The 17,818-nt window shown below is 43.9% G+C and overlaps 1 protein-coding gene across 6 annotated transcripts in view; it reads left to right on the top strand.

Annotated features, from left to right (window-relative positions):
* The window catches only part of LOC125330721 (LIM domain containing preferred translocation partner in lipoma), a 333,960-nt gene that overhangs the window by 187,313 nt on the left and 128,829 nt on the right, over nt 1–17,818 (top strand). For all 6 annotated transcript variants that reach the window (XM_048314233.1, XM_048314227.1, XM_048314228.1 and 3 more), the window contains one exon: nt 16,769–17,443. In XM_048314233.1, the coding sequence (XP_048170190.1) occupies nt 16,769–17,443 (675 nt within the window). The remainder of the gene's footprint in view (nt 1–16,768; nt 17,444–17,818) is intronic.

The following is a 17,818-nucleotide window of genomic DNA, read 5'->3' as shown; positions in this document are numbered from 1 at the left end:
CACTCAACTGATGTAATTAATGCTGCATAGCAGGGAGCAGCCACTTTTCTGAAGGCCTTTGCAGGATCTTTGGAATCTGCCAGTGCGGTGTTTCTGTCTGCATGTCCCTCTGCCATTCAGGGTTGGAGGAATGACTAAGTAGTGCTGACGACATCAGTTGTTGGCCCGTATTAATTATTTCCGCGGGTTCTATTTACTTGCGTGTTCCCTATGGGAATGTTGTGCATACAGATCACAGCAGCACTTAATTTTATTGCAGTGAGCGGCTGAGGTTGGGGAAGGGGAGGGGTGAGAGGAGAGAAAGGGTCGTGTATGCGTCAGCCCTGTTAGGCTTTTCCTTCTGTTTCATTTGTGCTGAGGTTTTTATTATCATTAAGCCGATTGTGTCTGTGGCACAAAGGGCTGAGTTACCTCGGTAACCACACTAGCTGGGATGGTAATCCATTTATAGCATCACTGCTCAGGTCTGATTAAATTAGCATGCTGATGACGTAAATGCTTGGCTGGGTGATGCTGATGAGGCTTCTCCTAATAGGAACTCTCGCCCTTACATTTATTCTCATTTATTTCATGAGACCCCTGCAGGAAATGTACAGAAATAAGGCTACAGATGATTGACTCTTGTTTTCAGAACAACTTGTGCTGCTAGCAACAGACAGCTCTTGATCTGAATGCAGACGGCAGCCTGCACATTTTGCCTTGTTTCTTCCCGCTGCAAAATTCCCCACACAGCCCTGCCGAGGCAGAGCCCTGCTCTCGAGCCCTGCTTGCCATCTGCCACAGCAGCAGTGGGAGCAGCTCCTCTGGCTGATGGGTTATTTCCAGACACTGCTACAAAAGAAATAAAAAAGGTAATAATAAAAGAAAAGGAATACCCTGGTTCTTTACTCCCTCTTGTGAGATTCCTGCAAACGCAGACATCCTTTTACTCACTCCAAACAAGCCAGTTATTTAGGTCTGAATTTTCAGTGTCGAACAATACTGTTCAGTGCTCACATGTGGATCAAATGCTTTCAGCATCTTCTGTCCAGCCCCTTGAGGGAAAACACTGACAACTGCATGATCACATTGCTGTGCCTGTTTTTTGATGAAGTGGCAAGAACAAGAGGACTGAGAGTTGCTGAAACTCCTGGTTTCCCTTCCCAGCCGTGCCTCTGATTTACGGGATAAGGAGTCTTTGGGGCAAGCAGCTTCCTAGCGGGCTGTTTGGGGCTCCCAGGACTTCAGTTTTTCATCTGTAAAAAAGAGAATTTAAAAGGATGCTTTTACTTTTTTTTCCTTTTTGCAAGAAGCATGGCAGTGATTAAGTGTATTTAAGTTCCAAAAGTATTTGGAGATCCTCAGGTGGAAACTCTGAGGTTCTGAACAATTCGCCACTTTAAATTGTCAGATTTGATTTATCCAGTCGGCATAGAAGGATTTAAAAGGAATTTTTGAACAAAAGCAGTTTTGGGATGGAGGACTAAAAATGCAATAAATTTTAAGTAGCAATAAATAGTTTGGCATTTGCCCTGGAGTATGAGCAGATGTAGTTGCACAGAAAGCACTGGACTGCACCTGCTTTCAGTCGGATTTGGACATGGAAATCTGTTATTTGTGAAATAACGAGCATGCTTTTGAGACACAAACACGAATATATCAGTACTGTCATTTTCTGGGCCTGCAAATTCTTACCTAGAGCTCACCTGGGAACACTGTGATGAAGGTCTTTGGGTACATGGGAGCCCTCTGCCTATGCCTTTCCCAGTTCTGGTTATTCTCTTTGAGAAGTATCCAGTGCTTGAGGAACCCTGCCCAGAATCTGAAGCTCTACAAAGGTGAGGGGCACCGAATTTGTCAGTGGCAGTGCTTTACCTGCCTGGCAGCCAGCTGAGCTGGAGCATCCTGATGCTGCTCCCTTTTCTGTGTGCTCCTTGTGCAGTGATAGGGAGCAGCTGAGCTGGGATGTTCCTGCTCATTCCTTGGGCTGTCTAGGACACGTGTGCTGCAGCCACAGCCCCGCCAGCACCATGCTGAGAGGTCAGCTTTGCTCCCCAGCCTCCTGCTAGAGCAGGTGCGCTCTGTTAATGAAGGTATTTCGAAGGGTTTGGTCCTACTTCTGCCTCAGTTCAAAGCATTCTGCTGTCAAGAAGGATCCATGCATCCATGGCCTGGGATGCCTTACCCTGGGGCTTTCCTTTAAATTTAAACTTCTGTGGCTAATTCCATTAATTTACTATTTTCAGTGTAAAAAATGTAAAAGTCAGCAGCAGCAGCATTTTCAGGAGGGGCTGTGGGTACTCCTTAGCTGTACTCTGCTTCCTCCAGAAGTGACAGTCATGAGCAGAATTTTCCTGATTTATTTCCTGGATAACCTCCACCTTCTGATGGGGGGCTAGGTAGGATGAGCTGCCCCAAGAGCACAGACACATGGGCCCCTACCCAGCACATGAGGTGGTGGAAGCTCTCAGAGGAAATGTCCAGCCCTCAGCAAGAGGGACTCCAGAATGTACTGAGGCTTGGGAAGTCATCCCTTTCCTCCTGAGGTCCACAGCATCTCTGCTCAATAAGTAAATAAACAGCCCTTTTTAAATTACTACCCTTTGGTTAGTTAACCTGTGTGCTGGGGCTGACAAGAGTGCATGGAGAGGAGATGGCTGTCTCTATTCCAGCTGCATTCACAAGCTGACTGGCAATACTTTGGCATCAAAACCATTCCTGTTCATTTCAGGAACGTCACAAAAGCCTCACTGAGGTCTGAGCCCCTCTTTTTCAGCTTTTTCTTTTCCCAAAGATTTCTCCAAAATAAGAGTATTTTGGCCTGAAGGGTCTGCCCCTGATTTGGTTTGCTGAATGAGAAGTTACTTTGGCTCTAACAAGCTCAAGTCAGACAAGGACCGCAGGGCAGGAGGGGAAGTCCCACTGAAATTCCCCTCCCTTCCCCACGGGTTTCTGTGATTTTTGGCATGAGTGCATTGCCTTAAGAGTGCCTGGAAATTTTCATTAAAGGTGAGCAAAATTTCAACTCATTTGTCTACCAAATTAGAGCAAGGCAGGAGATGAACAGTAATAAAATTCCTGTTTCTTGAAACAGACCCGTTCTTGCTCATTTGGAGAAAAAGAAAAGCCTCTCGTGTTTGCACGCATTTGGATTTTGATGTTGCTTGAGCCTGGTCCTTCTCTTTTCTAAAGTCTGTGGGATATTTGTATCTCACTGCAGTGGGAGAGGAATCTGTTGGCAGAATTTGCTTTAACACTATAAGGATTTTTTTTTTTTTTTGTAGGGGGGTAGCAAGAATTGGTTTTTATTAACTATTTTTATTCTTCCAAAGGAAGGTTTTCTGCTTATTATCTCACAAGCTTTTATCTGGTGCTGAGTCATGGAAGTGAGAGAATGTGTAGGCGTCTTAGCATAAGAGAGAGAGTAATTCTGTCATTTACATTTACAGACAGTTATGCTTTCCAGAAAACTTTTTTTTCATGGGTTACAAAAGTGATTAATCTGCTGTTGAAGCTGTCAAAGGAGGTTTTCTGTTTAAGAATTTTTGAAAGAGAGAAAGATCTGTTTCTACTTATAGGAAATAATAAGGGAGAAATTGAAATGAAAAAACAAGCATACTGAAAGAACAGACAAGAAAATGTTCCCTTTCCTAACTATATTTTTCCCTTTTCTTTTTATGTATCTATCCATCTATCAGCCTGTATATCTGTTTTTCTGTCTCATGGAAAAGTCGTGTGGACTTCGATACAAAGCTAAATATAGGACAATTATGGCCAAGTTCAGTATTATCAACTCCAGCTGTTAAAAATATCATGGGATCAGTTTAAAATCATTTTTGTTTCCTCTTTAGAAAAATTATTTCAGTTTCTTTTTAGTTTTCTATCAGGCTCTTTAGCTTTTATGTTTTAAGCTTTTTCTTCACTCTTGAAAACTGCATTTTTTAAAATGAAGTCCAGAGCCCTCAATTAAATATTTCTCTGCACTAGTAGTAGGATAAACTATTTTTCTTTTTCTTCATCCCTTTTTCTAGTTTTTTCCTTTTGAATAATTTTTTTTAAATGACAATTAGGTTTTTCTTTTATTATTAAAAAAAGGAATTAATTACAGCTGAGACAAATCCTTTCCTCCCTAGGATGTGTTGTCAGTGGTAAGAGCTGTAGTGCCATTGGAAGGCTAAACAGAGTTTACCAGTTTCAACCAAATTTGTATAGACCATTGACACCAATAGCATGATTAGCTGTGATTCTTGTTTGTTGTACCCATTCCTGAGCACAAACTGCACATGAACTATTTAGCCTGGAAGCTGAGTGGTTTTGTCCCTAGCAAAGTAGGCAGTGATGTTTTCAAGGGATCTTTTGGCAGAGTAGGGGTGGGAGTATAAAAACTTGCTCTACTTTCAGCATAGTTTATCCCATTAGGGAAGAGTATGATATGCCCAGCAAAAACTCTTTTGGGGATTCCAGTGGAGCTGACACTGTGTGGTGGAGGCAGGGCAGTAAAACAGAGTGCTGTGCTGGAAGCTGTAGCTGTCACAGGTACCCTCAGACAGAGAGGAGGAGCACTCATCATTGTGCTCTAGGACAGCCTGTGGGGCAGAAGGATGTCCCTCCATGTCCCACCTAGCTGAAACTCTCAGCCCAACCCCAAAGGGACTTCTGACAAGGGCATGCAGGGACAGGACAAGGGGGAATGGCTTTAAACTGAAAGAGGGCAGGTTTAGATTAAATATAATGGAAGAAATTCTTCCCTGAGTGTGGTGAGGCACTGGCACAGGTTACCCAGAGAAGCTGTGGCTGTCTCATCCCTGAAGTGTTCAAGCCCAGGCTGAATGGGGCTTTGAGCAACCTGGTGTAGTGCCCATGGCAGGGGTTTGGAACTGGATGGATGTTAAGGTCCTGTCCAACCCAAACCCTTCTATGACCATATGATCAATGCCACATCTGCTCACTTGCTTTGTTTAGAAGTGTTGTTTTTAGCATCTCCCTTATCCCTGCTCTGGTTAAAGTCTCTGCTCTCCTCATTCCCCATTTCTCACAGCTGCCCTTTCTCCCTCCCCAACCATAGTAGCTTCAACCATGATCCTTTACCTTCAGCAGAAAATTATTTGTGCCATGTAAGAGGAATATTGATTTTTACATCACATGGCCCATGAGGCATCAGAAATCACATTTTTTCCCGTAAGTGTGGCTTATCTCTAGCTTTTAGAAAAAAAATTAGCTTTGGGCCCTGTGAGATTTCCTGTTCAGGGTGAATGGGTTCAGCATTTAGATCTTTTCACTGGAAAGCCACGCGCTGCAGCTGGACTTCTAAATTAAAGGGGGAAGGGAATTAACCTGGCTTAACCTAAGTTTTGACAATTCCATTGAGAGGCCAGTGACTCATTTAGAGAATTCATCGAGTCCACAAGGGTTAGAATGATACTTCTGAAAGCTTATAGAATGTCATTGCTTTGTGTTTCAACAATTGGGTCCTGCAGTGAATTTTTGTGGGTTGTTATGGAAAAAAGATTTATTGATGACTTGTGATGCCAGGATGTTTCCTCTGTGCATAATTTTTTTCTCTTAGAATACAAATGCATCATAAACCAGAAAAGAAAAAAAAAAGGATGCATTACAAACTAGAAATTAAATATGATTTAATCCCATGGTAAATTCAGACGTAGACCTGAATTCTCCCCATTCCCTTCAAGTTCAGGTCTGGAGCGTAATTTGACCTGTCAAAAACAAGAATTAAAGCCACAAAACTCTATTTTGGATCCAAAATTCCTTGCAGTTTTTGGGCATCCACTGCTGAGTTCTGGAGAGCATTGAACCCTTGTTAGAAACATTGTTGAAGCCAAGCTCTCAGATTTAAAATTAATACTTCCCAGTCCCAAAGTTTTTTAGCATTTAGTACTCCTGCCCCAGGGCTAGAAAGTCACTGTTTCAAATTCTGGAGTTAAAAATGTCAAAATCAGTTAGACTACAAGTCACAGTAGCCATCAGTATGCGTTTATACATCCACCGCAAGGAAAGAAGTGAGGAGAGAGAGAGGATACATCTGTTTGTTTTGAATTAGCATGCTTGGGTTCAATTCCTAATGCAGAAGGGTTCGTGGCTGGGTGCACAGGTCAGGGTGCCCAGCTGGAAGTGCTGCTACTGGGACAGGCTGAGCTGAGTCCTTGGAGGTGCTGATGTTTAGTCCAGTGCAGGCTGTATTTAACCTCAATTAGAATTTGCATTTGCTTTCATTCAGGCTGCAGCAGGATGAATTGCCAAGATCTCCAGCGTGTTGAATTTTGAGCAAAGCTGGATGATTTGTACTGGAGGAGGTCAGGTTGATGGGATGCATTACTGTTTGCATAGAAACCTCCGCTGTGTTCCCAGTGGGGAGACAAACCTTGTGAATTCAGAGGCAGTAGAAGGCCAAATCCAGATCTGCAGCAGCCAGCATGTTTGGAGTAAATCTGCTGCAGTCAATAGACTTGCTTGAGCTGGCACCACTGTCACTGAGATCAGAATCACTTGATATACAGCACTTTTAAAAAATGTAATTCACGCACTGAGGGTATGGAAGAGTATTTTAGTTCTAAGCTGTGACTGTGATAACCCAGTCAGCAAGCCATGGAGCAAATGTTTTGGGCTGTTATTTTGGTCCAAGAGCGGTGTAAGTAGGAAAAATTACAAATCATAACTTTATTGGACTCATTAGGTCATTAGTGATGAAGTTTAGGAACTTTTTTTTTCCTTCCTAAAACTCACTGGGCTGTAAGAAGTGTGGCAAAGGAGAAAGCCTGGTATTAAACTAGGATGTAGGACTTAGCTGTATCATAAAAGGTTGACATTTTTGGACAAAGTATATGACCTAGTCAGCAGTATCAGTCATTGAAAACACAGCTCTTGCATTCCAGTTAAGAATGAAGAGGAGGGTTTTGTTTGTTCTTTGTTTGGTTTTTTTTTGGTGGGTTTTTTATATTAAAACTTACAATGGCTATTTGTGGTCTTGTTTCCTCAAGGCATATTTAGGAAAACTGGATTAATTTATAATGCCATTTGCAACGGAACGAAGCCTGGTGAGGCAATGGATTTGACATTCCTTTGCACAGGCTTTTTACAGTGATACTCTTATGATTCTAAATTTTTATCAGTGTGTTATTTTAGTAAACACTTTATTTACCATACATTTAATGTAATTATATGTTCTCTATGAAAAGAGGAAAATAGTGCAGAAACAGTGATTATTCTGAGTTAATACTTGAATTTAAAAATAATCTTAACTTTCCGTATTGTTTCATACCCAAGTATTTCTATAGTACAGATTGGCTTTTTTGCTTGTGCTATGAATTAATGCTCTCTCTTTCACGTTTTTTGACTGGTTATAGTACTGCCCTGGTGTTTTGACTAGAAGTGTGCTGCAGAGGGTTTCTGTGTATCTTGGTGTATATATTTATATACCTGGAGACTAATTTTAAAAGCTACAGCAGGTGAAAGAAAACCTTTCCAATCAGATTTCTCAACATCGTGCTTGGAGTCTGTGATACTGTGGAAAGATTAAGGTATTTCAGGCAGTGGTGATAACCCAGGCAGACGGATAAATGAGGGAACGTTCCACTCCACTTCCCAGAAGGAGCCATCTGGGAAAACTGTTAAATTTGACCTGCTGTTGGAGCTCATCAGCCTTTTGGAAAGGTGTACACTGAACCTAATAGGAAAATAAACTCTCTGTCACATCTGCCTGTCTTTTACATTTTTTTGGGGTTTTTTGTTAGACTCTTATTTTTTTGGTGTGGCTGTATAGTTTATTCTGCTGCTAACCACTCAACTTATTAACTTGAACCATTTTGTAGCCCACTAAAAATACTGGCAGATGACAGTGGGTTCTGGACCTCAAGTGAACCATAAGAAAGCAGATGTTGCATGAACACAGAATTGTTCACTGATGCCTCTGCTCTTCTGTACTGCTATTTGCACAGGCTTTAAAATGGGGGGAAAAGAAGAATAAAAACACATGGTTTTCACAGGAAATAGAGGCATTACCAACATTCAAAAATGTTTATGCCCTCTGGTAGGATAATGTTTTAAATCTGGTTTAATAGAGTTTTGGAATTCAAAAAGATAAATAGGTTATAAATGCAATGCAGCAAATAAATGGAATCATAAACAAATAAGAAGTAACACAAAGTAAACCAAGTAGTGTCTGGGTGCATATGTATTTCCTATTATTTTATGTGTGCATATGCACGCTTTTTTAGTGTTCTCTAGAATTAATAAAGGAAGAAAGCTTGTATACTCAATAAACACTCTAAACTCCTTTGCAATTTAGTAGGAAATGAGAAGTTTTTATAGAGGTTTTGGACTGTTCTTTATATCTGTTGTTCAACAGATAATAGAAAATGTTAAGTTTTCCATATAAATTCTAGAAGACTTCTCCAGAAGACTTCAGTGTGCGTAATTTTGTCCTGTTGCTCAGAGGTGCAGACCTCTTCCCTCACTCGTGCATCTGCCATTATACCTTCTTAGTCCATTTTTTGTAATCATGATGCACATCCATGGATAGCAGCATAACCTGTATAACCCTCAAATCTGCCCATATTTGTCATGCACAGGAACTTCTTTTCCATTACAAATAGCAAGTTATAAAAGGAAGGAAAAAAACGTTTTAAAGTCTGTGGATGCTGTAATTATGATACTTTAAGTTTCACTAGCTTAGTAATAGCAAAAGTCATAAAAATACTTAGCCTACCCAAAGTTCTTATTTATAGGGGGGTGGGGGCTTCCCCATTGTCAGGCTCAGCAATATTTGCCTAAATTAAGCAAGGGAATTTGTTCAGCCCGTTAGAAGGGCCCAGTTTGGTGAATGGAAATGCTTTGGACATTCCTGCATTGCTGAGCCTTAGAGGAGGTGTTCCTTAAGGAGCTCTGTTTCAATGTTCCATGCACGTGGTGACTTGTCTTCACATGGTGCTGTGCTGTTCTTTTTGTGGTCTTTGCTTCTGGGATTGTCCTTGGTAGTTCTGCCTTTTGGTGTGGCCGAAGGACTGTGGTGCACAGCTTTTTACGTAATTTACTGTTGAGTCCATGTGCTACTGAGTAAGCCTGTGCAGGGGCTGGCCACTGCATGGTCCTCAGGTCCAGATGGGTGCAAATAATGTCATTTTAGTAATGACACTGGGAAATTACAGAAGTATCCCAAGATGAAATCAGAAAAGGTTTAACTTCTCTTGACTGGCATCTTCTGTAACTTTTTGACAGTTATGTCTCATGCTGATATCTGATATTCTTGTAGGTAAAGTTGCTACTGCATTTGAAGTGGTTCAAGTGGAATTTCTTAAATAGAAGAGTTTAAATCATAACTAACCCTTTGAATGAATTAAGGTAAAATTATGGACCTTGACTGTCCACCAGCATTAAAAGTATTTAGGTCAATTGTTTGCACATCTTTTAAAACTGGACTTTCACAAAGTCCTTCTCATAAATACCAGATGATCAGTCATCAGAAAAGGAAAAGCAAATAAAAAAATCTCAGAGTAGTCATCGTAGCGATAGTATTAAGTAAATAAAAAAGTAAATATGAAACTGAGAAGGAAATTCTTCCCTGGCATAACACTGTTGTGTTTTGGAGACCAGATTTTTCAGATGTGTTCAGACTCTGGAATTAATGGAGTGTTGCAAAGTGGAAACCCAGATTGCCTAAAACACTTGACACCCACGCTGGAAGCTGAACCAAGGTGTGTGTCTATAACCGCACGCGTCAGTTATGGAAGGCTGTTTTCCACGATAAAATATTGGAGGTCAGCTCTTAGCACCTTTTCTTCTGTGCACCATCTTCTGTGGTTTCAAGCTGGGCCATCACAAGGAGTACAAGAGGTTATGGACAGAAACTTTAACAACTATGTTGACTCCTTTTCCACCAGTGGTAGCAGCTGAAAAACAGATCAAAGCTCAGAAGCAGTTGTGTTCTTGTAACACTTTATGGCATTTGCAAGGTATTCTCTTCATTTGAGAACCAGAGATGAACACTTTATTAGATTTCTCCTCTTCTTCTTTTGGTATAATGCCTAGGAGCAATCTGTTTGAGTACCTTGATAGCTTCTGGTGATCAAGCCAGCAAATTGAATCCCACATCTGCGAAGTCTGAGTGTGGCTGCTGATCCATGCACAGCCCATACATCCGTGACACTTGCTTGTCAGCTGTAAACTAGAAATGAGAGAATGATGAAAGTGTAAAGAAAAACTTCATCTGATTATAAACGTGTTTTGGCTGAGGGGTTTAAGGTTTGGACCAGACTTCAAAACTTTGGATTGGATTCTAAGGACATTTTGACACTTAAAAAGAAATCTGTGTTAGCAACTGAGCTATGTGCACGGCATAGCAGCAGTGCAGAGTTGTAAAGATGTGTCCTCAGTGTGCTTGGGCTGTGTGGACCTTATAAAGAAGGCAAGGGAATGCTGTATATTGAAAATGCATCAGGTATGCTAAATGGGAGCAGTCCATCCACTCAAGATCTCTGGACATGAAGCAGCCCAGCTGGAGCTCTACCAGGACTCCAGGCATCTGCAAGTCCCAAATGAGAGGCCAGATTTCTCATTTTCACCCAGATGTTATTTCAGACAGAAAAAGGTTCAGACAGGTTCAGGGGAACCTGGCCATACATTATCACTGGCAAGGCAGCTTGTTCAAATACAGAATTTGAAGTCAGCAGGAGGTAGAGGTGTCTGCACATCAGGAAACCCCCTAAAATGCCTGCTCACATTTTCAGGTACCTAAAGGCCCAGGTTTCAAAGCAGAACATTTCATTTTTCTCTGTGGTTATCCTTCCCATACTGAGGGGGAGCTGAGATTTGCTACCTCAGGCCAAAGGGAGGCTCAGCCCAGATGTTGCTCCTGGAAAAGCAGCAGCTCCAGTTCCAGCGGGAGCCACTGTCAGCGCAGAGGTGGAAAAGGAAGTGGGGAAGAGTGTCCCATTCGTGTCAGCCCCCTTCATACACTAGAAATAAACTTGTGACACAACCTCTTGGTCATGCCTTGGCTACAGGGTGCAGCAGGATCCTGGCAGATTGTCTGAGCTGCTGGCACTCAGAAATCCCTTTGGTGTGCTGCCGTAGCTGAGCTTGAGTGGCAGGGCACTTAATGCAGGGAAAAGGGATCTGTGCTTCTTACAGTCACATCAAAATTACCTGCTTATTGTGGAATTTGTCTCCACTAACTTGTGCTGTCTAAATATTCAGTGACTTGTCTTGCCTGTTTTTATGCTTCTTTTACAGTCAGTGAAGTAGATTCCCCCAGTGGATGATTCATCTCCCCTGTTTTAGGCTTCAGTATTAGAATGGGATAAATGACCCTGGGGAGATACATTTCAGAAAGAGAACTTTAAGCACCTTCAGCTAGCCAAGGTGAATGCCAATTGGTGTTAGGGAAAACCAAGTTAATTTTCCACCGTTTGCTGCCCTTCCCACCCAGGCCCCCAACTTCCACCACCATTGAGTGCTACTTCAAGGATTTCAGGTGGCCTGAGCTGGCCCTGTGTTTCAGCCCAGCTTGTGTCAGTGGACCATGCAGGAGAGGGGCTGAGTTAGGAGGAGAGGTGCTGCACTGGCCCGTTGAACTGGCAGCCCCCTGAGAGCGCCGCATCCTGGGTTCAGCCCACCAGTAGTTGCCAGGTATCTGCCTTTCGAGGAAGAAGAGTTGTTTCATTCCTATCCTGGAGTAATTAGTGACTGAAATACCCAAAAAAGGCAGCCCCAGCTAGAGCCGTGGTTCTCAACCTCTGCTCTGCAAACCCTGGGGGTCCATGGATCACTCCTAAGGTAACTAAGAAGAATTCAATGAAAGGTAACTGAAAAACCCGTGTTTATGTCAATAGATTAACTTTCTCCATAAAGGAGCTTGTCTCTTCTGAAAAACATTTGGGGGCTGCCGAGCATAAAGGTTGAAAACCACTGAGCTGGAGTAATGTATCTTTATATGTGATAATTTGACAGCTAAAGGGCTAAAGCTATTCAACTGTACCTTTATGAAAAAATGCCTGGAGAATTGAATAGAATGTGATAAACTTTGTATTGGCATTTTTGATTCAGTCTCTGAAATTTGAGTAACTGAAGGGATTCTATAAAAATAATTCTACAAATGTGCAAAGTAAAAGAATGAAGTCCTTTTCATATGGATTCCAGCTGATCCTATAGAGTCATGCTCATGCTGTAGACTGTGATTATTCTGTACTCTTTTTAAGATTTAACCCTGAAAATGGTAAATAATTATAGGTTAATTTCTGTAGAACAACAGGTTTCATCCCTAGTACCTATGCAATGACTTTTTAGTTGTTGATGTACATTGAATTTAATTTAAGATCTATGTAAATAATTTCTACAGGATGAAGAATCAATGATACTCAGGATTTTGGGTTTCCCCACCAGGGTAGCTTTGAATCCAGATACCCAGCTCTGACAGTCAGATCCCTTGGACAGTGTGGCTTTATCACAATGCCATAGACTTGTCTGATGACAGTTGGTACAAGAAACTCCTGCAAATGTTTATAAACTTTCCCTGCATTTAAGAAGACAGGGCAGGATTTGCCAAGCCAAATGATTCCCCTCATGGTTATACATGGTAAATTTTTTTAGGAGAAGTGTTTTGGGGTTTTTTTCCTCCCACATTGATTGAGTTTTACTTGATTTTGTCAGTATTAGTTCACCTCTATTTGAACTGCTGGATAATTCATTTGTAGAAGAGGCAGTACATTTAGGTACTTCCATCTGTGTTTAAACAAGGCTCTTGTGCTTTCCCATTAAAAAAAAAAAGATTTTGTATTATAATGCTTGTGGTAGATGAGGTTCTGAATTTAACTCCTTCCTATTCTAGTTTCTCTTAACAACTCTGTGTTATCAACACCTGGGGTTTCTAGTTTACTCTCTTTGCAAATATGAATTTGCAAGAAGGGGTTGATGGTAAGTAGCGTGGCTCTAATTTGCACTTGCGAAGTGTGTCAGACAGTTTCATCAGGGCATGGCGAGCAGAGGAAAGCCTGTCTTCCTCTGAAAACAGCCCTCAGAGGATGTCAGAGACCGTGTTTGGCTTTGATAATCACTTGCAAATGCAGTATGGTTTTGAAATGAGCTGTCCAGGAGCTGCTGGAGAAAGGGATGCCTGTACTCCTATGAATTCACTCTTTGTCTTTCTCCTTTTTCTTTCTCCTGTTGTCATGTTTCTGGGCTGTCACTTTGATGTGCTTTTGGATGAGTCTACCTCATGTTGGTAGAAGTTCTATGGATTCACTTGGATGAAACATTTGTGACAGTCATCTGTTTTGCTAGACTGTACCCAGTGATATAGATAGCCCTTTCCAGCCTTCTGTTCCTTACTCCATCTACCTGGCATCTTTATAGCCTCATCCATCCCTCCTATCCTCCTAGTGCCTTCCAGACAGCTGTTGAAATCTCTCTTCTAGTGGTATCTGAGTACCCTTTTCTCATCCTTCTGCACATCCCTGTCCTCAGAGCAGGAATCTTGTCCATAGTTACTGTTCATTTATAAAGTTTTTTCTTAATCCATTAGTAATCTTAAGGTTTAAGTCTGGGGTGATATTTGAGTGCATGGCTGGACTGTGGCCACCCTTCTCTCTCGCAGGCAAAAGGGCAGAGGATTTATGGTGATACCTCACCTGTGCCCTTGCTCAAGAGCTACAACCAATTTGTGTCCCCATAAATCATCAATGCTCCAGTAGTGTTAGATTCCCTGTAGCCTGTCCCATTTCTCTACTACACCACATCAGCTAGCCTTACACCTCCCCCCCTAAACCCCAGCTTTCATCACACACTTGCCCAGTGCCCTCAGAGGAATTCAGAATGAGTCACGCAGGGTGCCTCTGGGGACTCCTACTGATGCAAACTTCCTCCTCCTCAAGGCAGCCTGTGGTTTGATGCCACAATGCAGCCGGTACTTGTTAGCTCAGGCCTTCGCTGTGGAGTTGACAGCAAAGCTTGGGCTCTGCTCCCCCAAATTGCCTCCTTTCTTCGCTGGATTCTGGTGCAGAAGGAGACACTCCCAGCTCATCCTCTTTGTAGTGTCAAACACAGGAGCTGCTGAGTGTCAGTCCACAGGCCATGAGGGTTTGCGGTTTTTTTGGAAGAAGGGGTTATCATTCATTCTTAAGGTGTATTCCAGTCCAGGCAGGAGACTGGCATCAGCACATTAAGTGAAGTGTTATTTGGATGTTTATATGTTAGATTAAAGTCCCCCAGTTCTTGAGACAGAATCAGAAGAGCTTTAGTAGCATCCATCATGACCTGCTTCCAGAGTCTGCGTTCAGAAATACAGAATGAGACTAACAGGGCTCGTTTATGTTGTTTTGGTTTACTCTTTCCCCCCCACCCAGACAGGCCATTTTCTTTATAACATTATCTACCTTCTACCTCTTCACATGGAAAAGAAAAATGCTTTTCTGCTGGTAATTACACAGTGCCGCATTGTGGACCTTTCATCCCATTACAGTAAGTGGACAAACTACTGTAATTTACAAGAATGAAATAGGTGAGGAAATGGGAAAGTTTCTGGCACTCCCAGGCATAAATGCTAACCTGACATGGGAGAACAATTCTGACAGAAAACAAGTTTTCTTGCTAGCAATGAGTGCTGGGGCAGTTGTGTTCTGATGGAGATGGAGGAGTACCTGCTTCTCTTGAGGTGTTTCAGAAGTAGAAGAATCAGGGATTATTAGTGGAGGGCTGCAGACCCTTAACCTGTCTCTGCCCTCGCAGTTCAGCTGAGACATGCTTCAGCTCTTCCTTGCTCTCAGTTTCAAAATGTCTTCAGTCTGTCTATGTGCTGCCTTGTCATGGATCTGTTAGCAAGGTCAGCATGTGAATACATTGAGATTTTTTTCCTCCATCAGGAATTATTATTGTTCCCCACCTTTGAATACACACCTTTTACACTCCTCAGCACAGATTGATGCTCTTATCTGCCTGGCGTTTTTTGCTGATTTATAGTGTTTCCTTGTGGGAGGTTTGCCCTGAAGGCGTGATTGCAGGAGTAAGGTCTTTACCGGTGCATCAGCAAAAAAGTATTTGCACATCACCAGGGAAGAGCTACCAGTTGGGTGGTAGAGCTTCCTTATCCCTCACGTAGACTTGCTTGTAGGCTATGCACTAGAGGCTGAGTGGCTTGTGCTTATTTTCTTTTTCTTTGTATGAGGTGGTTACCAAATGTTGGGGGGCACAACCACCCAGTACAGAGGTTGAGTTTCTCCCACTCCGTACAGAGGATGAGTTTAGAACCCTCAGAGGCTCAGGGTGTCTGAAGTTCCCCCAGCCCCCTCTGGGTGGTTTGGCAGCAATTAATTGCCGCCACCTGCTGACCAGGCACAGGATTTCTCTGGCCCGGGTACAGCTTGTGCATGTCCTGAGGAGTCCCCACCATGCCCTCCCGAGCAAGAGAGTGATGGGGCAGTAGGTGGAGGTCAGGGTGCCTGCATAAAGCAGGAATACCTGGGGACAAATACAAGACTGGTCATTTAAAGGTGGCACATGCCTTAAAGTGAACATAACCATGGGTGAAGACTGAGCTGGCCTGGCTTTGGGCTGCTGTGAACTTGTAGGCTATCGAGCAGATCATGGATGAGATCAAGCCTGGTACAGGAAGTTTGAATGAGATATAACCTTGTATAACTATGATGTTAGGTGCAATCAAACTGCATGTCTTCGCTTTAATGTATCTCTCTATGGAAGGCATAAAAGTCCGGTATTCTCTTTTAGAATAAAGGAAAACAGAGAAGCAAGAAATTTTACCTAATCCTAAACTCTAGAAATTTAAGTTTGCTCTTCTTTGATTTAGTGAAAAGACATGAAGAGTGTTTATCACTGTTGTTCAGAAACTATTTCACATTGTTACCTCTTTAACAAAGATGTCTTTTCACACTGGTGTTTTTGAACATTTGAATGCGAGGTGAGCCAGACAAACAAGTACATTAGACTCAAGGATGTAATATGCCTATTAGACAGCGTCACTGCACCAAAGCTTCCTTCCATGGCCAAATTGAAGGAAGCAGCAGCACTTGCTGTGATCCTCTTCCCTGGCTGCCCCAGCATTGCTGTGCCTGGGGCACTGGTGCAGGGTTACATGGCTGCCATGGTAGAAGCTGACTTCTGAAGCTCTTGGAAATCCTGACCTGCTTTCTGCCCTTTAATGAAGCATGTGTAGCATTTAACTTTTCTGGGGTCAGTCCAGGCTTTCAAGCAGCAGAGCCAGGGTAGGGACTCCTCAGTATCTTGCTTTGATCTGAGTTTGTTCTTACAGCTTGGGACCTGCTCGTAGGCCATCCCAATCTGCTGCCTCCTGCACAAAGGAGCTCCTGTATTGGGGCAGAACCCTACAAGTGCTCTAGGGACCCAAGGAATTTCATGTCTCCATAGAGACTATAATCTCATTTTCTCTCCTTTTCAAAACACTCTCATTTTCACAGGAATGCATGGGGTTTCCCCTAATTATCCTCTAGTGAGTCTCCATTTTTTTTGCATGTATCATTTTTTAATTTATTTGTTTGTTTGGAGGCGGAGGAGAAGCCTCCAAGGAGAGATGAAATGCCATGCATGGCAGTTCTGCTTGGCTGCTGCGATGCCGTCCCTGTTCTGTCAGAGCAGGGGAAGGTTGCTATTACCATTTTATAACGCATGGCCTTAGGTTATTCTTGCTTTCCTAAGCAGTTTGAGTTGCTGCACAAATGTTACTCTAAACCCCCATTTCCACCCTCGTTGCTCGACCCGGTGCCTGAGTGACCAGTCCTGCTGATCCTTTATCTCTCTCCTTGCTCCCTAGGGCTCCGGGACCTCGAGCAGCTCCGCCGCCGCCACCCCATCTGTGTCCACCCCTGTCACTGGCCACAAGCGGATGATCATCCCCAACCAGCCTCCCCTCACCGCCACCAAGAAGTCCACTGCCAAGGGTCCGGGGCAGCCAGCGCCCATCCCGGTCACTCCCGTTGGCACCCTGAAGCCGCAGCCGGTGCCGGCCTCCTACGCCACGGCCTCCACGCCGAGCCGCCCGGCCTTCAACGTGCAGGTGAGGACGGCGCAGCCCAGCCCGCACTACCAACCGCCCGGCCCGCAGCCCGGCCACTACGGCAGCCTGGGGCCCGGCCAGCCCTACGCCTCTGCGCCGTCCCGCCAGCCTGCTGCCCCTCAGTACGGAGCGCCGCAGCCCCACGGGCCCGACTACGGCTATGCCCCTCCGCCCGGCCGGCCCGCCGAGCCCGCCTATGGTTACGCGCCCCCGCAGGGCCGCTACCAGGACCCCTACTACGGGGGGTACAGCGGCAGGAACGGCTCCGAAGCGCCCTACATGCCGCAGAGCTCCTGGAAGGCTGAGCCGGCGTATCCTGCAAGTAATGCCATGGGTCAGGCTCCCCCTGGGCTCTACCAGCCACCGGGCACGAAAAAGACCTACATCACTGACCCGGTGATGGCCCCGCAGCCACCCACCCTGCAGCAGAAGGTAGGAGATGTGGGCATTTCTGGGAGAGCCACATGGCTGAACATGGCCTGGGACAGTCCCTGAAAGGTGGCAGGGGGTTAAATGGTGCTATCAGGGGTGTGGGGCAGGTCTCCCTACATATGACTTCTTAAAAGCTGGAAATAGGGAACTCTCCTCTGCTTTGAAAAGAGCCTCTGTGGGGGCTTAGAAAAACTGTCGGCCTCAAAGGGTGAGATGCTGTCAAATGTGAAGGCATGATGTCAGCCCGCAGGAGGGAGGCAGGCTTTGTCCCTGTGACATGCTGCTGCCCAAGGAGCTCCCTGGCCATGCCTTTGTAAGGCATCGCCTTTTCTTCTGGGCACTCCCAAGATGAAGTAAGAGGTTGAGTGTGAGCTG

Source organism: Corvus hawaiiensis, chromosome 10 (assembly GCF_020740725.1).
Source record: "Corvus hawaiiensis isolate bCorHaw1 chromosome 10, bCorHaw1.pri.cur, whole genome shotgun sequence".
NCBI lineage: Eukaryota > Metazoa > Chordata > Aves > Passeriformes > Corvidae > Corvus > Corvus hawaiiensis.
This window is presented reverse-complemented; position numbering and strand designations above follow the sequence as displayed.